The sequence below is a fragment of the Bufo bufo genome, chromosome 7, assembly GCF_905171765.1.
Source record: "Bufo bufo chromosome 7, aBufBuf1.1, whole genome shotgun sequence".
Classification (NCBI taxonomy): domain Eukaryota; kingdom Metazoa; phylum Chordata; class Amphibia; order Anura; family Bufonidae; genus Bufo; species Bufo bufo.
The window spans coordinates 5,141,250-5,166,776 of NC_053395.1; the positions used below are offsets into that span (position 1 = coordinate 5,141,250).

At 48.3% G+C, this 25,527-nt stretch overlaps 1 protein-coding gene across 1 annotated transcript; it reads right to left on the reverse strand.

The window, feature by feature from the left end:
- On the reverse strand, window positions 1-25,196 carry ABCB10 (ATP binding cassette subfamily B member 10). The gene is made up of 13 exons (XM_040441788.1): window positions 24,489-25,196; window positions 16,317-16,517; window positions 15,617-15,819; window positions 14,548-14,682; window positions 14,278-14,424; window positions 13,977-14,112; window positions 13,565-13,660; window positions 12,947-13,156; window positions 10,543-10,622; window positions 3,161-3,341; window positions 2,687-2,730; window positions 2,448-2,482; window positions 1-1,002 (listed from the first exon to the last, which is right to left on the reverse strand). The coding sequence occupies exons 1-13, from the start codon at window positions 24,859-24,861 to the stop codon at window positions 744-746; spliced, it is 2,100 nt and encodes a 699-aa protein (XP_040297722.1). The 5' UTR covers window positions 24,862-25,196; the 3' UTR covers window positions 1-743.
- Between the last annotated feature and the right edge of the window lie 331 nt (window positions 25,197-25,527).

A 25,527-nucleotide genomic window follows, 5' to 3' on the forward strand; every position in this document is an offset into this window, starting at 1 on the left:
AATGAACTATTAAATGATTGACTGGTGGTCTGAAGAATCAGTGGTTGCACAAGGTACAATATAAACTGGTTGTAGGATGGTATTTATAAAAGGTAACAACATTGTCATCAAGCTCCAAAATGTCACCCCAAAGAGCACGCTGCATCCCGAGGACACTGGAATCTGAGGGACCCCTGCATCTGTCAGTGTCACAGCTGGATTTGTAGGATGGTCGCGGCACGACTACAGCCCAGCAGACAACACATGAGATGATATTTGTCTCATTAGATATTGTTATGAACCATCTTTTGATGACAAGAGAAATATTGCTGGACAGCTATCCACCATTAATGGTCCCAGCTAGGTGAATGCTACTTGAGGCTTCAGGACGCCATTACACATGCCACCAAATCAGAAGCTACAACCCAGGAGATGTTCTCAAAAATAGCTTTTTATTTTTCTGTTTTATGTAATAACATATTACTTATCTCGTTACCATGTGCGGAGATACATTTATCCACAATAATGGCTGGAACGTCCAAAGCAGCAGCAAGGTAGGGCCCGGAGAGCACCCGGGAGGTCACACATCACCAGTGCTAAAAAAAAATGCTAAAAAAGTAAAAAATGATGAAAACTGATTCCAAAAACTCCTGAAAAATACATCTCATGTATAAATAAAAATTATAATAAAATACAGCATGGTGCGTTTGTCACGGGGCACACTTCACAGGGTGCTCATCAGGGAGCTCATGACAGGGTGCTCATCAGGGGGTGCTCATCACGGCATCTCTACTGCGCAGGGGGTTGGACTGTTTCTCCATCAGTTTAGTGAACAGTCCGTTCCTGTTCTGCAGAAGCTGTTCGTGTTTCCCACACTCCACCACTTGGCCCTGGTCCAGTACGGCCACCGCGTCTGCATTTTGGATAGTTGACAAACGGTGGGCGATAATGAGAACCGTCCGCCCCTCCATCAGGCGATCCAGAGCTTCCTGAACGAGGTATTCATTTTCTGCATCCAGCGCACTGGTTGGAAACACAAGCAAAAAGAGATGCAAGGAGAAAGCAAGAACACAGAACACCCTGCTTGGTTTAATAGTGTGAAAAGACCTCAGACCGCCAGCTCATAACCAGCATGGATCGGCAATATAGCCGGTCGATCGACGCTTCCTTAGCTGTATTTTTATGCTGCCGTTTCTGGCCCGAGGAATAAAGCACATCATAAAGACGCGCAGTGAATGGTGTGGATTTTAAATTGTAAAAGTAGCAGAATTGTTGTTTTGCCCGCAGCAAAGGGTTAATACAGATAATGTGCACCCCACTATGGCCAGCTGTAGAAAAATGCAGCTGATCCTTAAAAAGAAGCCTCATACGGTTAAGACTATGGATGATAAAAAAACTAAATCATTACATGCTTAAGGAGATCAGACTGCATGGCGGGAAGACCTTGTGACCACCAGAAGGAGGCACATGGCCACCTCATTGGGGGAGGGGATGTTATTCTCCTTGTACTATTGTATGAATTGTAAAAAGGGGGGGGGGGGAAAGTCTGTAAAAGATTAAAAACTGCCCGACGTGTCACGAGAAAGAGATGGAAAGATAATGATGTGGTGCCTACTAAGACTAGTGGTGAGCGTATTTGTACCACCCATCCAAAGTTGATTCGGTCAAACACTTGATGTCTGAGACCTCTCTCGGTACAGCACTAAAATGTATTGGCTTGTTTTACCTGAAGCTGCGCAAGACTTCTGTGAATTAATTCAGTATTCATTTCTGCACCTTTAAAAACATTCAAAATTAGGAATCCGAAGTAGCAGCCGGTACCAAACCCGACTTCGGACTTAAAGATGCAGAAATGACTACAGAATTAATTCACTGAAGTCTCGCGCGACTTCGGGTGACACTAATGTTGGCTCCACGGAGGCCATACATTTTAGTACTGTACAGAGACAGGTCTCAGACAGCATTAAAACCAAAGTGTTTGAACCAATCGACTCGCTCAAGCCTAATTTAAACCACCGGCCCAAACATGTCGGGTCATCAACAAGGAGGCCCCACAATACACAGGAAGTGTCTGATCACTGAGGGATCCAGTACTGGGACCTCCACCAAATGCGAGAACAGGGGCTCTGTGTCCCCCATCTGAAAGGAGAGGCCGAGCGCTGCACTGGAGGGAAGACAGTCATAAAAGGGGAGAGGAGGTGAAGCTGCAGGACCCGGATTGTCCGGCCAGTCATCGACTATTTTTGATTTTCCGTCTTATTTCCGGGTCGGATTCGGCTTCATTCTCCAGTAACCTATTCTAATACCAGGATGGGATCTCAGCCGAGAGAAGACAGTCCAGAGATCCCAGCGAGGTCTGGACATGACACGGTCTGTCTGCAATGTTAACCCTTAGTAGTTAGAAGACCCAAAAGAATGGAACAAGGGGCGAGGCCAGCTCCTGCATGATTCTAGCGATGACTCCTTACCTGGTGGCTTCATCCAGAAGAAGAATCCTTGGATTCTACAAAAGAAGAAAAAAATTAGATTACCTGTACACGCAAGATTACCTATAGACATGAGATTACTCTTGGTCCGCGCTTTGTAAAAACACGTTATATGCAACGTAATCACATCTGATAAATACAAATCACTTATCACTACAATCCACATCATCATCCACGTCTAACCAGATTGTGATCCTGTCCAGTGATCATCATGTACCTACCTTCAGTAATGCTCTGGCAATTGCAATTCTTTGTTTCTGGCCACCTAAAAATATACAAAACGGTGGACGAGTATTTCAATGGATGATGTGAAAAAAATAACAATTCACTGAACTTTTTGCTCAGATTTTCAGATAAAAGAAATGTTGACTGAGGAGACTGAAGCAGATAAAGGCTCCTCATAACCATCACAAAATCATCCTAGCAGAAGTTTTCATTTTGCAAAGTTTTTATGCTTTTTCTTGCTGAAGTTTTCCCTGTGCACCTACAGAATGAATCCGGTAGATGAAGGGGTCATACTTGGCCCAGTAGACCATCAGAAGGTCCATGTGTGTGGAAAATGAGCACAAAATACTTTCAACAATTGGGGCACCTTCTGGACCAGGATGTGATGCCCTCACTGAACTAGTTACCCATCTTCCCCTTATGTCAGATCCATATTGGTTGGTTCTTTGCAGACGTTGAGGCGGCCATACCTGACAGAAGGACGCCTTTCTCCCCGACAACAGTGTTAAATCCTTTTGGAAAATTTTCAATGAATCCCAAAGCATTGGCTATGTCTGCCACTCTATGGATCTGCTCTTGTGTGACTGAAGAAGGGTCCTCTGCCCCGTAGGCAATATTCTCGGATATTGAGCAGGAGAACAAGACTGGTTCCTGCAGCAAAGAAAAATGCAGAAATGATAAAAATACGCTCCACCATCTCCCATAACATTATTAACAACTGGGGAAAGACTCGCATAGTGATGATCATAGAGCAGATGACAGGAGGATATATCCAGCTTGTCCATCAACAAGACGCAAGTCCACATACTCATCAGGGTACGGAGCTAAAGATGCGGCTGCTGCATTTGTGGGAATTGTGAGGGTGGATTTGATTGTGGGGACTATAGTGGAGTCTGCCGGGCAAGAGGTTCCCAAAGGGCTCGGGGTAGATGGTGGACATTCTAATGCTGGAGTGCAGAGAGTTTATCCTGCTTCACCAGTGGAACCATAGACATAGTGCCACGCCCTATAACCATAATTTGCTTCTTGACCACCATGGACACCATGGTAAATATCATTTACAGAGGGTGCAAGGTAATTCAGCTTTGGTTGTGTGTAGGGATGAGCGAACCCGAACTTTACAGGTTCTGGTTTGGTGTTCGGGTGGTGAGGGAATTACGTTATGGATTTATAACGAAATTTGTAGATGGAATGCAAAATGGAAACCTTTAAAAGGTTGTCTCACTTCAGTAAGTGACATTTATCATGTAGAGGAAGTTAATACAAGCCACTTACTAATGTATTGTGATTATCCATATTGCTTCCTTTGCTATTATACACTGTTTGTTTCCATCAGTGGTGGTCGTTCCTGTACAATATAGCACTAGCCTATGTGCGCTCCCATGGTCCTGGCCACCAGAGAGGCCAAGTGTGATATCCTTGTGATTAGTCCTAGAGATGCTTTTCCAATTGACCTGTGATTTATGTGACTGCTGTAATGCTTGTGATCTGTAGTGATTTTATGGCCCATCCAGATCCTTAGCTTTGATTGTTTACCTACATATGGCATCTCTTCTCATGTGCCTTACTTCAGTGATTAATAGATTCATGAGCTAAATTCCCCCTAGTTCTGTGATCACACTTCCTATAAATATAGACCCAGTCTAAGGGGAAGCACTCTCAGGGGTCCGCAAGAGCCAAAAGCCCCATCTCTGCCAAAGCACCATTTTGCCTAAGCGCTTGCCAGTTAATCATGGCAGTCGGACAGGAGACGGAGGTGCTATGTGTACTACTCCAGCACAGGTATGCTACGATATTGTCTCACTCAGGCTCTGGCTGCTCTTCTCATCACTATGGCTGTCTACTTTCACATTCATCCACACCGTCCACCCTCTGTCCCTTCTCTCCACATCAGTCCCTTCGTCCTTCCCTCACCCTTGTTCAGTTCATATACACTTTATACCCTCATACATTACACTGACCCATCTTCGTCTACAGTGCAGCATAAAAAAACACCAATATAAATCTCTCACCCACTTGCTGTCTCTTTCTGTTCTCCTGCTACTGGCTGCAGGAGATATTTCACCAAATCCTGGCCCTCCCTCTGTTGCTAACTTCTCCTCTGCCACACACAGAAACCCCAAAAATCTGATTAATGTTCACTGCACGTCTTCTCCAGTCTCTTAACTGCACACTCTGGAACGCACGGTCAGTCCGTAACAAACTACCCACAATCCACGATTTCTTCCTCTCACGCTCTCTGAACTTGCTGGCCCTTACAGAAACCTGGCTTGACCCTCTGACACTGCATCCCCTGCTGCCCTATCCAATGGTGGACTTCACTTCTCCCATACCCCCAGACCTGATGACAGGCATGGTGGAGGAGTAGACATACTACTTTCTCCACAGTGCACATTCCAGGTCATTCCCCCTGTACCCTCTCTCACATTCCCCTCTTTTGAGGTTAGGTTCACACCATTAGACTCTTCCATTCATTCCCCCTGAGAGTTGCAGTTGTCTACCGTCCCCCAGGCTCCCCCCCCCCCAATTTCACGATCACTTTGGAGCTTGGCTTCCTTACTTCCTATCTTCTGAATCACCAACCCTTATTATGGGTGATTTTAATATCCCCATTGATGATCCCATCTCCCCATCAGCCGCTCACTTTCTTTCTTTAACCTCCTCTCTTTGCCTATCACAGCTCACTTCCTCTGCCACGCATGAACAGGGCAATATACTTGATCTACAGTCGTGGCCAAAAGTTTTGAGAATTAGATAAATATTGGAAATTGGAAAAGTTGCTGCTTAAGTTTTTATAATAGCAATTTGCATATACTCCAGAATGTTATGAAGAGTGATCAGATGAATTGCATAGTCCTTCTTTGCCATGAAAATTAACTTAATCCCAAAAAAAACTTTCCACTGCATTCATTGCTATCATTATAGGACCTGCAGAGATCATTTCAGTAATCGTCTTGCTAACTCAGGTGAGAATGTCGACGAGCACAAGGCTGGAGATCATTATGTCAGGCTGATTGGGTTAAAATGGCAGACTTGACATGTTAAAAGGAGGGTGATGCTTGAAATCATTGTTCTTCCATTGTTAACCATGGTGACCTGCAAAGAAACGCGTGCAGCCATCATTGCGTTGCATAAAAATGGCTTCACAGGCAAGGATATTGAGGCTACTAAGATTGCACCTCAATCAACAATTTATAGGATCATCAAGAACTTCAAGGAAAGAGGTTCAATTCTTGTTAAGAAGGCTTCAGAGCGTCCAAGAAAGTCCAGCAAGCGCCAGGATAGTCTCCTAAAGAGGATTCAGCTGCGGGATCGGAGTGCCACCAGTGCAGAGCTTGCTCAGGAATGGCAGCAGGCAGGTGTGAGCGCATCTGCACACACAGTGAGGCAAAGACTTTTGGAAGATGGCCTGGTGTCAAGAAGGGCAGTAAAGAAGCCACTTCTCTCCAAAAAAAACATCAGGGACAGATTGATCTTCTGCAGAAAGTATGGTGAATGGACTGCCGAGGACTGGGGCAAAGTCATATTCTCCGATGAAGCCTCTTTCCGATTGTTTGGGGCATCTGGAAAAAGGCTTGTCCGGAGAAGAAAAGGTGAGCGCTACCATCAGTCCTGTGTCATGCCAACAGTAAAGCATCCTGAGACCATTCATGTGTGGGTTTGCTTCTCATCCAAGGGAGTGGGCTCACTCACAATTTTGCCCAAAAACACAGCCATGAATAAAGAATGGCACCAAAACACCCTCCGACAGCAACTTCTTCCAACAATCCAACAACAGTTTGGTGAAGAACAATGCATTTTCCAGCACGATGGAGCACCGTGCCATAAGGCAAAAGTGATGACTAAGTGGCTCGGGGACCAAAACGTTGACATTTTGGGTCCATGGCCTGGAAACTCCCCAGATCTTAATCTCATTGAGAACTTGTGGTCAATCCTCAAGAGGCGGGTGGACAAACAAAAACCCACTAATTCTGACAAACTCCAAGAAGTGATTATGAAAGAATGGGTTGCTATCAGTCAGGAATTGGCCCAGAAGTTGATTGAGAGCATGCCCAGTCGAATTGCAGAGGTCCTGAAAAAGAAGGGTCAACACTGCAAATACTGACTCTTTGCATAAATGTCATGTAATTGTCGATAAAAGCCTTTGAAACGTATGAAGTGCGTGTAATTATATTTCACTACATCACAGAAACAACTGAAACAAAGATCTAAAAGCAGTTTAGCAGCAAACTTTGTGAAAACTAATATTTGTGTCATTCTCAAAACTTTTGGCCACGACTGTAGTCTTCTTCCGTCACTGCTCAGTCTCAAACTTTAGTAACTTATCCTACCCACTTTCTGACCACAATCTTCTTTCATTTACCATAAAGACCTCTCACTTTTCTCATGGCAATCCTACTTTTCACACTTACAGAAACCTACACACCATTAACTGACAGCAACTTATTAACACCCTACAATTACCTCTTACCCCAATCACTTCCCTCCCCTGTCCAGACTTGGCTGCCAATCATTACAACCAGACCCTCAAAACCACCCTAGATGAAGTTGCTCCAATATCAATCCGACCCTCTCGACACAGAACACGGCAGCCCTGGAACACACCTGAAACACGTTTTCTCCAGCGCTGCTCCAGATGTGCAGAACGCTTATGGAGAAAATCACGAATATCAGCAAACTTCCTCCACTATAAATTTATGCTCAAAACATACAATTCAGATCTCAACATTGCCAAACAAAAGTACTTCACCTCTCTCATCTCCTCACTCTCAAATAACCCAAAATGACTGACACTTTTCATTCCCTTCTAAGCCCTAAAGTTCCTGAACCTGTCACTGACCTCTGCGCTGATGGCATGGCCACTTACTTCAGAGACAAGATTGGCAGTATCCGGCAGGAAATAATCTCCCAGTCCCCAAATAATTTCAATCCTCCTTACTCCAATTCCTCCACATGCTCTCTCTCCTCTTTTGACCCTATATTAGAGGAAGAAGTCTCCAGGCTTCTCTCTTCTTCTCGACCCACGACCTCTAGCAGTGATCCTGTTCCATCACACCTCCTCCAGTCACTCTCCCCGGCTGTCATCACTCACCTAACTACAATTTTTAACCTCTCTCTCTCTCTTCTGGTATCTTCCCCTCCTCTTTATAAATACTCTATTATAACCCCACTACTAAAGAAACCATCTCTTGACCCGATCTGTGCTGCTAACTACTGACCTGTTTCTAACCTCCCCTTCATCTCTAAACTCCTTGAACGTCTTGTCTTCTCTCGCTTAATAAGCTATCTCTCTGCAAACTCTCTTCTTGACCCCTTACAATCTGCCTTCGCCCTCTTCACTCTACAGAAACTGCCCTTACTAAAGTGTCTAACGATCTCCTAACAGCAAAAAGAAATGGTGACTATTCGCTACTGATTCTGCTGGATATCTCTGCAGCGTTCGATACCATAGACCATAAACTTCTCCTCACCATGCTCCACTCAATTGGCCTTAAGGACACTGCTCTCTCTTGGTTCTCTTCCTATTTCTCTGGCCGCTCCTTTAGTGTATCATTCACTGGCTCTTCTTCGTCTCCTCTTCCTCTTGATGTTGGTGTTCCTCAGGGCTCAGTACTAGGTTCTCTACTCGTCTCCCTCTATACAGCCCCCCATTGGACAGACTATCAGTAGATTTGGCTTTCGATACCATCTCTATGCTAACGACACCAAACTATACACTTCATCCCCTGACATCACCCCTGCTTTACTCCAAAACACCAGTAATTGTCCTGCAGCTGTCTCTAACATCATGTCCTCTCTGTATCTAAAACTGTACCTCTCAAAACCTGAACTTCTCGTCTTTCCCCATCTACTGACTCACCTAAACTTGCCAGTTTAGGGGAGTCAGCACTATCATAACTCCTGTGCAACATGCCCGCTGTCTTGGGGTCACATTTGACTCTGATCTTTTCCTTTGATCCCCATATTCAATCACTTACACGCTCTTGTCATCTGCACCTCAAGAATATCGCCAGAATCCGCGGTGGAAACGGCAAAAACTCTTGTTGTTGCCTTGATTCATTCTCGTCTTTACTACTGCAACGCATTACTAATCGGTCTCCCTCTCGCTAAACTCTCCCCCCTTCAGTCTGTCCTAAATTCTGCAGCCAGGCTCATCTATCCATCCAACCGCTACACTGAAGCTACTAGTCTGTGCCAGTCACTCCACTGGTTCTCCATCCACCACAGAATACAGTTCAAACTTCTCACCCTCACCCACAAAGCTCTCCACAGTGCTGCACCTCCATACATCTCCTCCCTCATCTCCATCTACCACCCTACTAGTGCTCTCCACAGTGCTGCACCTCCATACATCTCCATCTACCACCCTACTTCTGCTCTCCACGGTGCTGCACCTCCATACATCTCCTCCCTCCCTCATCTCCATCTACCACCCTACTCCTGCTCTCCACAGTGCTGCACCTCCATACATCTCCTCCCTTACCTCCATCTACCACCCTAATTCTGCTCTCCACGGTGCTGCACCTCCATACATCTCCTCCCTCCCTCATCTCCATCTGCCACCCTACTCCTGCTCTCCACAGTGCTGCACCTCCATACATCTCCTCCCTTACCTCCATCTACCACCCTAATTCTGCTCTCCACGGTGCTGCACCTCCATACATCTCCTCCCTCCCTCATCTCCATCTACCACCCTACTCGTGCTCTCCATTCTGTTATCGGCCAAAGATTAATAACCTCCATAAATTTATACCTCTCACTCCCGTCCAAGACTTTTCTCGAGCTGCACCTACTCTCTGGAATAATAAATGTAAGCTCTTGCGAGCAGGGCCCTGACTACTAGTGGTTCAGTTGCATATAAGCCAGTTACTTTGGTTTTGTACATGAACTCTATGAATTTGTAAAGCGCTGTGGAATATGGTGGCGCTATATAAATATTATTATTATTTTTCCTATAGTGTGCAAGCACGACCACCACTGCTGGATTACACGGTTATACGGATACGTGCTGTGTATAATGTGATGGAAAGGAGGCAATATGGAGAATTACAATACATTAGTAAGTGCCTGGTATTAACTTTCTCTACATGATAAATGTAACTTATTAAAGTGAGAGGACCCCTTTAAGAGGCATTCTGTTTTGATCCGTCATAATAGAAGTCTATGGCCAAGTATAACAAATCAGTCTGGTTTCTGTTATGCAGGACAGAAAACAAAGTCCTGTCGATAGGAAACCAGGCGGATCGGTTAGACTTGGCCATAGACTTCTATTATGACGGATCAAAACAGAATGCCTCTCAAAGAATTCCATTTTGCATTAAATCTATGAATTCCATTATATTCTGTTATAACGGAATCCATACCGGAATTCCCTCACCACCTGAACCCGTAAAGTTCGGGTTCGCTCATCCCTACACACAACCAAAGCTGAATTACCTTGCACCCTCTGTAAATGATATTTACCATGGTGTCCATGGTGGTCAAAAAGCAAATAATGGTCATAGGGAGTGCTGTTATGTCTATGACTAATATCAAACCAGTTCGCCTGGTGAAGTGGGATAATCTCTCTGCACTCCAGCATTAGAATGTCCACTATCCACCCCAAGCCTTTTGGGAACCTCTTGCCAACCTGAAACTGTAAAGTTCGGGTTCGCTCATCCCTAGTTGTGAGGGCTCTTCTGAGAACATGGTCCATATACGGTAGAAGCTGTGTCATATATGCTCTTGTTTCCATGAACTACTACTCTTATCAGAGTTATCAGAGCGACACATACTTTAGAAGCTAGCCACAAAGCCATGGACCATTTCTGATGTTGGAAGACTTGTTGATATATAGGATGTTGATGGTTACCTGACTGACGGTGCCAATCTTAGACCGTAACCACAGTGGGTTGAGGTGACAGACATTGTGGCCATCAATATAGATGGATCCTGGAAAACAAATAATGGATAAAATCAGTAAAGTCATGCTGATCCTGAGAAGATGACCAGATGGTAGTGCAGCCATCCCAACCTGGTCGAAAAACCAAGTCAAGTAATGATGAAATCCAACATTAACATGATTTAAGTATAGACCTCGAGGAAGGGACAAATCAGACCCAGTGTTACAAGATCTGGGAAGTGCCCTACAACTGTATTGCTTGGTAAATGGCACATGTTGCGGGGCTTGTAAAGCATGTGATTTCAGATCTGTATCAAAAACAATAACTTGCTCTGCAACAAATCGCACTTTTACAATACGTGACTTTATAAACTGCAAGAGTAAAGGTGTAGTTTATATTTGTCAATGTTCCTGTCCAAAAGACAATAAGGGAGTTGAGAAGAAAAATATGTGAACCCATCAATGATAAAAAGAATATCACCCCTGTAGCTAACCATGTCATCGAGAGACATGCAGGGGACCCTCGGGTCCGCAGATTTTCAGTGTTGGAAGTAATTCCCCCTTCGCTAAGACAAGGGGACTGGGATAAAAAAAAATCCTTCAAAAGGAATCTGAGTGGATTTATAGGGTGACTATGCCCTGCTATGCATTAATTCCATCAATATAGGTGTATTCTACGCATACTGTAGATCAGGGATTTATTTGGATGAGAGAGGAGGCACTGATTATCTATCTTTTTTATTTTATGATTTGATTGAACGTTTATTGGATGGTGCCTATAGGTTATCGACCTGGGGTGTTAGGATGAAATCAATTGGCCCCCCGTACTGAGTAATCAGATGAAGCACATGTAAATATAATTAATTTGCAAACGTCTATGTGCCTCCTGAATAGCGCTCCCTCCCCAGGCTGTGGAGGAGGCGCCTGCGTCCCATTGACCTGCAGCGCCACCTTCCACCTGGTGTCACGGATGGTGTACAGGAAACAAGACAATGCAATATAATCAATGACTCACTGGATCCACAACTAAGGAACAAAAGGGAGAGCCCTGCATGAGACCTGCCACTCTCCCTGACTTCTCAGCCTATGCGAACACCCCAAAGGTGGATGGGCGCATATCCACGTACCTCGGCTATCTAATACCTGAAGACCCTACAATAGTGAGGGGACACGACCACCGGCTCCCTACACTAGACACGGAGGGAGTCAGGGTCTCCTGAAAATCCAGCAGACAGAAAATCACAAATAAAGGAACAGCACTTATCTTGCAGAGGACTGGGAAATAGAAACAGCATGCACACACACTCCAGGAAGTTGTATAAGCCGCACACTACTGCATTATGGGGAGGAACTTAAAGGGAAGTAATCAGTCCAACTGCATGACAGCTGAGATAGACTAACGAGATGAGGAACTGAAATCAAAACAAAGAAACTCAAGGAGGAGGATCTGGAAGGCTCCTGTCAGAGCTTCTCAGCTGTCTGGTTGTGACACCTGGCTACAGGGAACGTGTGCGTTCCACTTACCTGGAAGTGGGCGGCGTCGTACAGCGATACGTTCCACCCGCCGGAAATGCTTATTCCAATGGACGGAAGGCTTGCCGGACACCGGTATTTAAACCTAGCGCCTGGCGTCTGCAGCATCACGCACATTGGAGATCTGGCCATACTACAGAGACCGTCACATGTAAGTGGTGGATTGTGGCATAATTATTTTATTGCCACAACCTATAATTATCTGTTTTTGATAAAGTTCAATTCTCTGTTGTAGGTGGCGCAGTGTCATCACCTGGAATCACATGTGACACGTCTTAAAGGTCCCAGTATTGTACATAAATATAAGACAGTGTCTCTTTCTTTATTTTTTTGTTTATCATCATTTATCCTTTTGAGTATTGAAAATTCTGTCCCCTTTATCTCTCTTGGATGGACCCCCCTGAGGAACCCGAGTTGGGTGAAACGCGTCGGAGAATTGGGGAGTAACTTTGATGATTAGAGCCTACTAGGGCGAACTAGGATAGGAACGAGGACGGAGAGGCTCCCCCACCAGGGGCTGTCTCTGGGCTGAGGGTGAGGATAGGGTCTTTGTAGGGAAAATCATCCTGCCGATAAGCCTCATTACCCCTCCCACCCCTTTCCCCTCCTATTCCTAGTTTTTGGCTTTTCGTTTCACTTTTTTTGTATTTTTCTGCATCTTTTCATTTCACCATGTACTTACTGAATAGGGCTGCAATAGTCAGCAGTGAGACCTTTCTGGTCCAATTTTAAAATGATTCTAATAAATAGTGGTTTTAAGGTTCTTTTTTGATATTTTCTTTGGTTACGCTATATTCTAGTTATATGGGAGCCATTGTCATCTTACGTAAATGGCTCATACCTGTACTGGGATCATACAGCCTTAAGAGCAGAGAAACTAGGGTGGATTTTCCAGAGCCACTTGGTCCCACCACGGCCATCACAGATGCTGAGGGGACGGTAAGGTTCAGTCCTTGGAAAATAGGTGCATCAGGCCGGCTGGGGTACATGAAACAGACATCACGAAACTCCAGGGCACCTTTAAACTTCTCTGGTGCAATCACTAATCCCTCTGTAATAAACAAGAAATGAAGGGGAATCATCAAGATTATCAGGTACTGGTCATCATCATCCATCAATCATCACAAATCATCTGGTATATGAATATTCATCACATTCACCCAAAAATCCTCATCCATCAAAAACCTATTATCCATCTCATTCATTGTCAATCACTCATTTTGCTTCAGTCACTGATTCATTCATCATCTTTAACCACATTATCTTCATCACCATCATCATCAACTCCTCTAATTATCATCCACCAGTCATCAGTAGGTGAAATCTGAGCCAAGTTTCAACCATGAAATGGGGTATAGACAAAGGAGTCGCCTCCTCTCGCTGCTCAGAAATCTGCTCAGTTCCTCTTCACAGCCGCTCTGCTCGAGTTTCCATCTTATCTTCAGGACTTTGGTCTCACCATTAAAAGGCATCGCAGGTTTCCGGTCCAACAGTTCCCAGATACGGGACCCGGCGCCAAATCCCTTCATCAGCTCGGAATAGAATGAACTGATTCCTGGAACAGAAGGTGAGGCCATAAAGACGTTACTTCTAGGTGACTGCAGCTGAGCTGAGCCTGGCAGCAGATCGTCTCTGCATCTACAGCTCGGAGATTAATCTCCAGGTAACAGTGAAATGCTCCGCTATCTCCTTCCTCCACAGTCTAATGATGGAGATTAATGCTGGACGCCTCAAACATAAAAGTATCTATGAGTCCTCGAGGCTGACGGTACAGTCGGGACCACAAGGTCGGCGAGACTTCAACCCCTAGAAGCTTCCAGAACTTATCATTATAAAAAAAAAAGATGAAGTATGGAATAATTAGTGTGTACCTCCAATGCTGATCCCCACCCAGAAGGCGTACATCAGGAAGGAGGACAGCTCACCCACAGTCATGTGCGCCGCGCCGGCCAGCAGGCCACCTTTATATAAGACAGCCAGCACAATGAGGTTCCCGGACAGGCCGGTCTGCAGGAGACAACAAGCAGAGGAGATCCAGGATTAGGACCACAATAAAAAGGCAAAATCCAGACAGAGGACGCCTCATAGATCTGAAGTGACAATACCGAGTAATGACACCTATGTCATAGAAGAAGAAAGGACACACAAGATGGACATCATGTCAGTACTCACTAGGCCAAAGAATCCGGCCCGAGCAAAGGCCTCTTTATAAGCCAGGTCCAGAACAAAGTCCACTTTACCGTCATACTTCTTCATCTCCAGCATCTCCTTCCCAAAGGCTCGCACTGTCCGGATGTTCCCAATACGCTCCTCCGACAACTGAGGATACAAGCCACAGTATAGGCAGGTAAGGGCTACACAAGAGCCACTGATAAGGGGCCTCCAATGAAAGGTCAGCACAAAGGTCACAATTAAAAAGGTCGTTTCCACAGAGGACATTACCTGAGAGGCTTCAGCAAGAGAGTCCTGAGTAAGCTTTGAGACTTTTCGTAAATATCTCCCATAAATCACTGCGACAATGGCGAGCGGCGGGACGATGCTGAGGACAAACATGGCCAATTGTGGAGAAACAAAAAACTGCAAAGGAAGGAAAGACATAAAAATAGAAGTCTGCCTCATTGTGTGTACAGTATTGTATATATAACAGAAGTGTACGCACATATCTATGTGTCTGTGTGTGTACAGGTGTGGACATATGTGCGTGAATAAGGGTGTATACGGTGTGGATGTGTGTGTACAGGTGTAGATTTCAATGCATGTATATACAGGTGCGGACCTATGTGTGCGCGGGTACAGGTGCGGACCTATGTGTGCGCGGGTACAGGTGCGGACCTATGTGTGCGCGGGTACCGGTGCGGACCTATGTGTGCGCGGGTACAGGTGCGGACCTATGTGTGCGCGGGTACACGTGCGGACCTATGTGTGCGCGGGTACACGTGCGGACCTATGTGTGCGCGGGTACACGTGCGGACCTATGTGTGCGCGGGTACACGTGCGGACCTATGTGTGCGCGGGTACAGGTGCGGACCTATGTGTGCGCGGGTACCGGTGCGGACCTATGTGTGCGCGGGTACCGGTGCGGACCTATGTGTGCGCGGGTACAGGTGCGGACCTATGTGTGCGCGGGTACCGGTGCGGACCTATGTGTGCGCGGGTACAGGTGCGGACCTATGTGTGCGCGGGTACAGGTGCGGACCTATGTGTGCGCGGGTACAGGTGCGGACCTATGTGTGCGCGGGTACAGGTGCGGACCTATGTGTGCGCGGGTACAGGTGCGGACCTATGTGTGCGCGGGTACAGGTGCGGACCTATGTGTGCGCGGGTACAGGTGTGGACCTATGTGTGAGTCTGTATACGAGATATAAGGGCCAGCTGCCCTGTTTCGGGCTATGATAACCTGCATTTGTCCAGGGTACCACCGACACCAAAACACTCACGCTCTCCCCCCAGCATCGGGTACCCGTCTGCGGTCAGCGCTCAGCACATACACACATTATACACGGAGCGTTACCATCATTCCCACTCCGACAGACGCCTGCGCCAGGGCTCTCAGTCCATCCGACAGGTTCTCTGTGACCGATCTGCCAATCAGCAGCGTATCTGATGACAATCGATTGATCAGCTCCCCGGTGCGGGTCTGGTCAAAGAAGCCCACCTCCTGTCTGAGAAGTGAGGAGAAGAGGGAGGAGCGCAGCCTGCGTACGATCCGCTGCCCTGGGGGAGGGGCCAGAAAAGTGTCCATTATAGAAACAATGTAACAGAAAAGGAGATGACAGTAAGTGTCAGCGGTGAGGGCGGCGGCTGCTCTCTGCATAAAATGGCTCCAGCAGGAAGTCAGCTCCCCTGATCTCAGTCATCAGGACCTCGGCAGGCACTTACCTAAGGGTCACTGGGTCTGACCAGGTATAGGATGTAATAGAAGTGATTACACCACAATATCCAGTCCAGCAGGTTATAGGTGTAACTAGAGACCTAGCTGTTATCGGCCCGGAATGGTTATGGAATGTCCCCATGGTCATACAAAGGTTCCATCACTGGACACTGAGGCCACCAGGGCAGACATGGAATTCAGCATAAATGTGAGGGAAGTGAACAGCCAGACCTTGCTGCACACTGGCCCATGGGGGGCGAGTACAACCAGTGCTGTGGGGGCTCAGCAGATGAGGGACCACAGTCTCCTATATACCTGTACTTCGTGCCATATTTCATACCTGAGGTTTGCATGAGGTAGACGCGGGTCCCATTGGCCGCAGCTCCGCAGAGGAACACCCCGCTCAGTAAGGCACACAAAGTTGTAAGGCTGGATGTCAGATCCTGAGCGGAGTTCGAGTAGATCACATCAATCACTTTACCAAGGAAAAATGGAGCAGACATGGTGATCACACTAGAGAAGGTGAGGAACCCAACCGCGGCTGCAGGAAGGAGACATTGCTGAGTTATTAACCGAAAGTCAGGAGATTGTCCAATGTCTTGTAGCTTTACCTTTACGATATATCAAAAACACATCTCTCCTCCCCCGTGGAAGATCCACTGAGATCATGGACCACAGAAGCCTCCACCACCAGTCACATCATGGACCAGAAAAGTTCCCACCACCAGTGACATGATGGACCACAGAATCCCCCACCACCAGTGATGTCATCAACCAAAAGAGCCCCCACCATCATGGACATCAGCTCCCACCATCAGTGACATCATGGACCACAAAACCTCTCACCACCAGTGATGTCATAGACCACAGAAGCCCCCAGCAGTGACAGAAGGCTGTCAATCACAACACACATCACATCCAGATCGAAAACTTGCTTGTGTGAAAGAAGTGTAAATAGTGCGATGCCTTCTGACTCTACTCTTGTGAGGGGATGAGAGGGATCTCTGAAGAACAAAAAGGCAGGCGGAGAACATTCAGGTTTGGCAGTAGCTTACTCCCCGCTCCACACTCAGAGTGTGCATGTTCATGGGGGGGAAATAACTTTTGGTTGAGCTCAGTGGCGTGCCTAGGGTGTTCGGCACCCGGGCGGGTCCTTTCTTTGGCAACCCCCCCCCCCCCCCCAATACTTTAAAAAAAATTAGTGCCCCCTCCATAGTAATAAAGTCCTCTGTGCCCCCTCCATAGTAATAAAGTCCTCTGTGGCCCCTCCATAGTAATAAAGTCCTCTGTGCCCCCTCCATAGTAATAAAGTCCTCTGTGGCCCCTCCATAGTAATAAAGTCCTCTGTGGCCCATCCATAGTAATAAAGTCCTCTGTGGCCCATCCATAGTAATAAAGTCCTCTGTGCCCCCTCCATAGTAATAAAGTCCTCTGTGCCCCCTCCATAGTAATAAAGTCCTCTGTGCCCCCTCCATAGTAATAAAGTCCTCTGTGCCCCCTCCATAGTAATAAAGTCCTCTGTGCCCCCTCCATAGTAATAAAGTCCTCTGTGCCCCCTCCATAGTAATAAAGTCCTCTGTGCCCCCTCCATAGTAATAAAGTCCTCTGTGGCCCCTCCATAGTAATAAAGTCCTCTGTGGCCCCTCCATAGTAATAAAGTCCTCTGTGGCCCCTCCATAGTAATAAAGTCCTCTGTGGCCCCTCCATAGTAATAAAGTCCTCTGTGGCCCATCCATAGTAATAAAGTCCTCTGTGGCCCATCCATAGTAATAAAGTCCTCTGTGCCCCCTCCATAGTAATAAATTCCTCTGTGACCCCTCCATAGTAATAAAGTCCTCTGTGCCCCCTCCATAGTAATAAAGTCCTCTGTGCCCCCTCCATAGTAATAAAGTCCTCTGTGCCCCCTCCATAGTAATAAAGCCCTCTGTGTCCCCTCCATAGTAATAAATTCCTCTGTGCCCCCTCCATAGTAATAAATTCCTCTGTGCCCCCTCCATAGTAATAAATTCCTCTGTGCCCCCTCCATAGTAATAAAGTCCTCTGTGACCCCTCTGTATTAAAAAATAAAATAAAAAAACACAGTAACTACTCCCCTTGTCCCGTTCCTGAAGCTCACAGTCCTCTCTTCTCTGCAGACACAGATCGCTCTGCAGCACTGTGTGGGCAGGACTTATGCAGATGTCCGGGCTGCAGGCTCCGCCTACACAGGCCAGCAGCGCGATCTGTGCCTGCAGGCTGAATGGTGGAGCGGGGAGAAGTCTTCCTGCTCTACCATTCAGAATGCCGACAGCCTGAAGGAGGAGAGGAGCGCGGGGAGCTGAGTGGCGAGTTGACAGGACCGCAGCTCCCTGCGCTCCAGCAATGAGCGCTTCTATCTGTATTGATGGCAGCGCCCATTGCTTCTGGCACCCCGCTGAGAGCCGGCACCCGGGGAGGACCGCCCCCCACCCCTTAGTACGCCACTGGTTGAGCTATCTGAAGTGTCACCTCCATAGCAGATGTTCTTACAAAACAAAAAAAAACTTTGGATCTGCAGGAAAAGGTCTCATGTCTATGTCCAGTTAAGGCTACTTTCACACTAGTGTCTTTTGCGGATCAGTCATGGATCTGCAAAAACGCTTCCGTTATAATAATACAAGCGCATGCATCCATCATTAACGGATCCGGTTGTAGTAGGTCTTCTATAGCTATGACGGAACCGTCTTGAACACCATTGAAACTCAATGGAGGACGGATCCGTTTTCTATTGTGCCAGATTGTGTCAGAGAGAACGGATCCGTCCCCGTTGACTTACATTGTGTGTCAGGACGGATCCGTCTCGCTCTGCTTCGTCAGGCGGACAACAAAGCGCTGCAGGCGGCCTCCGGAACGGAATGGTAACTGATCGAAGGCAAACTAAGGCATTCTGAGCGATCCTTTTCCATTCAGAATGCATTAGGGCAAAACTAATCCTTTTTGAACGGATCTCAGACATGGAGAGCCAAAACGCCAGTGTGAGAGTAGCCTTAGCGATAAGAGTGGCCATTGTGCTGTGTCCTGCTGCAGGGCAGGGGACACAGCGTTTACAGCCTTCTGGGTAGGATATGGCTGACCCCACCACATAACACGCTGAATAAACAGACTCTGATGAAAGCTCCAGATATCAGGAGAGGACATGCCCTGGACCCAGTCACCGTCTACAGCAGCGCCAATCTCTATACCCAGAGCTGAAGGCTAGAGAAGAGCTGAGGCCTGGAGTGGTCTGACGGGAGCATTACACAAGGCTATGCTGTCCACCCTCCTGCTCACATGTGCCCCAGAACAGTATCATGGTGTTCATTGTCCTATCAGTCCCCCCATCATCCTGCCCGCAGTCCCCAGAATGAGAAGGTTACAAGTCTTTACTAATTCATTGAACAGGAAAAGCTACAATCTCACTTGGGCAGACGTTTTCACACAGGCGTCGATAGGATGCAGGTGCGTTCAGGGAAACGAGCGAGTTCGCAGGCAAAGTCCGTCAGTTTTGCCTGAGTTCGCGTTTAGTTTTTATCACGCGGGTGCAATGCATTTTGCACGATAAAAACTGAATGTGGTACCCGGACCCGAACCCAGAGTTCTTCACTGAAGTTCGGGTTTGGGATCAGTGTTCTGTAGATTTTATTATTTTCCATTATAACATGTACCGTATTTTTCACCCTATAAGGCGTCACGTACCTGCTCCTCCCACTTTATGAATGAAGCAGGCGGAGCAGGCGCGTGACGTAGTGAATGACGTTACACTGCCGCCGCCGCCCGCTCGGCCTGCCTACAGGAGTTTCAAGTGAGTACCGTACTCTATGTACTCTGTGCTGCAGAGGATTACTATAGTTTAAAACAGCGCCCATGCCTACACGTTACCTATTAATACTACAGTGAGTGGGGCCCGGTGTAATAGAATACAGTGACTGCACCGGGCCCCGCTGCCATTACACCAGATGCCGGCCCCCGCCCCTCCTCCCTCCCTGCTGATACACCGCCGGCCGCGCTGTGCAGCATCGCGGTCGGCGATGTATCGCTGTAAATGGCAGTATTCGCCCCATTAGATGCACTGCCATTTCCCCCCCCACTTTTGGGGGGAAAAAGTGTGTCTTAGAGGGCGTATTTTTCGCCCTATAAGACGGTGCGTCTTATAGGGCGAAAAATACGCCCTATAAGACACACTTTTTTCCGCCAAAAGTGGGGGGGAAATGGCAGTGCGCCTTATGGGGTCCCATAAGACGCACCTAGGTTTTTGAGGAGGAAAATAAGAAAAAAAAATGTTTTAACCAAAATGTGTGCTTTTGAACAAATGGGGATCTGTGGATGACGCACTGTTATGGAGGGGGGGGATCTGTGGATGACGCACTGTTATGGAGGGGGGGGATCTGTGGATGACGCACTGTTATGGAGGGGGATCTGTGGATGGCACCGTTATGGAGGTGGGGATCTGTGGATGGCACCGTTATGGAGGGGGGGATCTGTGGATGGCACCGTTATGGAGGGGGGGATCTGTGGATGGCACCGTTATGGAGGGGGGGATCTGTGGATGGCAGCGTTATGGAGGGGGGATCTGTGGATGGCACCGTTATGGAGGGGGGGATCTGTGGATGGCACCGTTATGGAGGGGGGGATCTGTGGATGGCACCGTTATGGAGGGGGGATCTGTGGATGGCACAGTTATGGAGGGGGGATCTGTGGATGGCACAGTTATGGAGGGGGGATCTGTGGATGGCACAGTTATGGAGGGGGGATCTGTGGATGGCACAGTTATGGAGGGGGGATCTGTGGATGGCACTGTTATGGAGGGGGGATCTGTGGATGGCACTGTTATGGAGGGGGGATCTGTGGATGGCACTGTTATGGAGGGGGGATCTGTGGATGGCACGGTTATGGAGGGGGGATCTGTGGATGGCACGGTTATGGGGGGGGGGATCTGTGGATGGCACGGTTATGGGGGGGGGGGATCTGTGGATGACACTGTTATGGAGGGGGGGATCTGTGGATGGCACTGTTATGGAGGGGGGATCTGTGGATGGCACTGTTATGGAGGGGGGATCTGTGGATGGCACTGTTATGGAGGGGGGATCTGTGGATGGCACGGTTATGGGGGGGGGGGGATCTGTGGATGGCACTGTTATGGAGGGGGGATCTGTGGATGGCACTGTTATGGAGGGGGGGATCTGTGGATGGCACGGTTATGGGGGGGGGGGGGGGATCTGTGGATGGCACTGTTATGGAGGGGGGGATCTGTGGATGGCACGGTTATGGAGGGGGGGGGGGAATCTGTGGATGGCACATATATAGCATCTTATACTATATGTGTTTCATCCATAGATCCCCCCCATAGCAATGTCCCTGTGAGGGAATGACCCCCAATACAGGTGTGGGGGCCGGCATCTGGTGTTGTAATGGCAGCGGGGCCCGGTGTAGTCACCGTATTGTATTACACCGGGCCCCGCTCACTGTAGTAATCTCATGTAACGTGTAGGCATTAAACTATAGCAATCCTCTGCGTACTCACTTGATACTCCTGTAGCAGGCAGGCGGCAGCGCAACTCGCTACGTCACGTACCTGCTCCTCCCACTTTATGAATGGGGAGTTTGAAGTGAGTACGCAGAGGATTGCTATAGTTTAATGCCTACATTAATGCCTTACATATGATTACTACAGTGAGCGGGGCCCGGTGTAATAGAATACAGTGACTGCATCGGGCCCCGCTGCCATTACACCAAATGCCGGCCCCCGCCCCTCCTCCCTCCCCATTGATCGCGGCCGGCGGTGTATCAGTGTTAGCAGAGTTAGCATTCGCCCCATAAGACACACTGCCATTTCCCCCCCACTTTTGGGGGGGGGGGGGTGCATCTTATAGGGTGAAAAATACGGTATGTCCTGGACAATTTTTTATTTCTTTTTTTTCAATTTTGCAAATTTTTTCTAAAATTCAGTTTTCACTTTCCATCATGGGGTATTGAGAGCAAAATGATGGGGAACATGGATTCATTTTATTTTAGCACAAGGCCACAACATAGAATGTGAAAAGGATCTGAAGGCTTTCCAAATGCAGTGTAACTGCCAGCAACGCATAAAATAATGGAAGACGGACAGGATAGAGAGCTACGCGGTTCTGATCCGCGAGTGCGGTTCTGCGCGGTGTTGCCCAGCAGCTCTCGATTCTGCCTGCCTGCCATTATTTAGTGTTTTGCCTCTTTGGGAGGCTGCCTCGAGTCTTGACCGGCTTCAGGTGGACACTACATGGTGTGAATGAGCCTCTCGCCCAGGTTAATATTCAGCAGACATCCTAGCTGTCGATTGTGGTCTGATTTGGGGGGGGGGGGGGATCTGAGGCTTCATTCACTTGTAAAAATGGAACAATTGTTAAATGTTGCACAAAAAAATGTAACCTCGGCAAAAAGAGTCGAATGCGTTAAACACGTAGGGCAGGAACCTGGAAGATAAGACCCAACATCCTGACATCAAGCCCAGAATCTGCTGGGGAGAAGACTCTGAAGTCACTTATCTCTGTGACAACACCCACACACCCCATAGTATGAAAACTAAATGGACTGAAGGGGGTGGGGTGGTCATATCCTGGACACCTCTACTAGAGCTCATCTTAGGAGTAAGCAATGGAGGGTTAGGGTTAGACCAAGTCTGTGAGCCGCAGCTCCACCGAAGACTGTGTGGTAATGGAAGCCATCACCAGTAGATCCGCTGCTAGTACGACAGGTCATCATCAGAGACCGCAGCACGGACAGAACTATAGGGAGAGCAGAGGAAAACCCTGGCCAGGTGCTTGATGGGGCTTGAAGGTCCCTCTGCCGTCTAAGAGGGTACCAGTATTATAAATGGCACGTTGTAGATGGGGCCCTTGTACAAGGTATGCATTGGGGCCCAGAAGCTTCAATTTAAAGGGTATTCCGTTTGGTAAAAGTTAAATAACTTTTAGATTGGTGGGACCCCCATTGATCATGAGAACTGGGGCTCCATACTCCCCGCAGCTCCCCTGAAACGACTGCAGCCGCGTGCGGCCGCGCCATTCATTTTTCTGGGAGTTCCGGTTTAGCCGAATACATCACTAACCTATCTCCGGAATAACCATAGAAGTGAAAAGATCGGCCACACACATGTGCAACCAGCCATTCTGGTCATTTCAGGGGAGCTGTGAGGGGTACGGGGCCGCCGTTCTCGTGATCTGTGGGGGTCCCAGCGGTAGTACCACCACTGATCTAATAATGATCCTCTATCCTGTGGACAGGGGGTTTAGTTAGCAACAACCGGAATACCCCTTTAAACCTCTGAACTGCATCATGGCCTTACAAAGTGCAGACGGCCTCCCTCTATTCAGTAAGATGCCTGTACACATGGAGAGGAGAGCAGGTGTTAATAGGACAGTCCCTGAGGGATGCGGCATGAAAAGAGCAGGTGCCGGATGCTCCTGCTGCTCATTGCATCTCACTGGATTCCAGGAGAAATATATCCAGCACTGCCTCTCCACGGAGCTACTGAAAGGTCCCTGAGGGCAGCGTCACCAAACAGGAATATCATCCGGCATACTGCCTGGATCTGAGATAACATATAGACAGACAAGACTAGAGAGAAGCTGTGCAGGGTCCATACATTGTATACAGAATAAGTGCAGATACTGAAAATTACACACCTGACCAGGTCAGAGATGCCCACACTACAGCAGCACCATCCCCGGGAGATGCCCACACTACACCAGCACCATCCCCGGGAGATGCCCACACTACACCAGCACCATCCCCGGGAGATGCCCACACTACACCAGCACCATCCCCGGGAGATGCCCACACTACACCAGCACCATCCCCGGGAGATGCCCACACTACACCAGCACCATCCCCGGGAGATGCCCACACTACACCAGCACCATCCCCGGGAGATGCCCACACTACACCAGCACCATCCCCGGGAGATGCCCACACTACACCAGCACCATCCCCGGGAGATGCCCACACTACACCAGCACCATCCCCGGGAGATGCCCACACTACACCAGCACCATCCCCGGGAGATGCCCACACTACACCAGCACCATCCCCGGGAGATGCCCACACTACACCAGCACCATCCCCGGGAGAAGCCCACACTACACCAGCACCATCCCCGGGAGATGCCCACACTACACCAGCACCATCCCCGGGAGAAGCCCACACTACACCAGCACCATCCCCGGGAGATGCCCACACTACACCAGCACCATCCCCGGGAGAAGCCCACACTACACCAGCACCATCCCCGGGAGAAGCCCACACTACACCAGCACCATCCCCGGGAGATGCCCACACTACACCAGCACCATCCCCGGGAGAAGCCCACACTACACCAGCACCATCCCCGGGAGATGCCCACACTACACCAGCTCCCTCCCCGGGAGATGCCCACACTACACCAGCACCATCCCCGGGAGATGCCCACCCTACACCAGCACAATATACCCACACTAACCCTGAACTATCCTCACCATTCCCTTGTACTAATAACACCAGGTACCTGTCAGCCTCCACTTCTCTGGCTGGGCCAGCTCAAGCAACCTTTTGACATCCTGGGAGGCCAGGCTCTTTTTTGGATCTTCCTTTCTTTGGCTCTGCACCTTCTCAGACTCCCCCTCAGTCTTGCTGGTTGGAGCATTGCTGTAACACCTGTAGTTGGCAGCAGATATTGACTGGCAGCACCATGTCCTGTGCAGTCTATAAACTCCAGAAGTCCTCCAGGGCACAGGCCATTGGTGTATTGGTCCATTGATGGTCCTTTGGGGGTTTTTGCAGAAAGTCCTATAAGTGTAGCACCCAGCATGGACAGGTCGTCTGCAGAGCAGCCACAATCTGCCCTTGACAGTTGGCAGCCCCAGCGATAGGCTCAGCATGGCTGCAGCAGGTCACGGCAGCCTCCAGGGTCTCCTGCAGCTCAGGGGCACATGCAGGAGAGCAGATCATGAATGGGCTGAGGGGCAGCTGAAGGTCAGGAGCAGAGGGTCACCTGCAGGGGGCTTCCTCCATGTGCTGCTGCAGTCAGTCAGTGTCCTCCTGGAGTAGTAGTAGTGGTGGTGGTAGTAGTGCTGGCTAGGTAATATGGAGAGATAGGGCCTGTGTGGGGATCTGAGATAAGTCTGCTCCCTCCTCCTCTGTGGGTGTGAGTCTCTCATGATCTGCTATGTCATGGTGTCTGCTGCTGGAGACTGTCAGCTTATTTCTCCCCAGCACTCAGTATTACAACAGCCACCACTTCCCTAACTCACCCTCCTCTCTATTACACCTCTGCCCCTCCCCCAAGGGTGGGGATTAACCCCCTCTTTACTGGCTGGAAATTCCTTCAGGAAATGATCATTCAGTTGCATTCAGAAGTCTGAGTCTCCTAAAAAATCACATAATAATGAAGGATTATTACATCTGCTGCCCAGAAAACAGAGAAATTACCAGATTATTTATTTATCTATCATAGATACATGGCATCCTGCCTCCTGTATATATATATAGATACATCATATCCTGTCTGTCTCCTGTACATATAGATACATTGTATCCTGCCTCCT

Bases quoted from the DNA above. Each gene is read 5' to 3' on its own strand.
- ABCB10 (XM_040441788.1), bottom strand. From the start codon at position 24,861: ATGCTGAGCCTATCGCTGGGGCTGCCAACTGTCAAGGGCAGATTGTGG. The intron at 16,518-24,488 runs GTACCTGGTGTT...TCCTTCCTGCAG, and splicing joins AGAGAAGTGGAGGCTGACAG to CCGCGGTTGGGTTCCTCACC. The intron at 3,342-10,542 runs GTAACCATCAAC...TCTTTGCTGCAG, and splicing joins AGATTGGCACCGTCAGTCAG to GAACCAGTCTTGTTCTCCTG.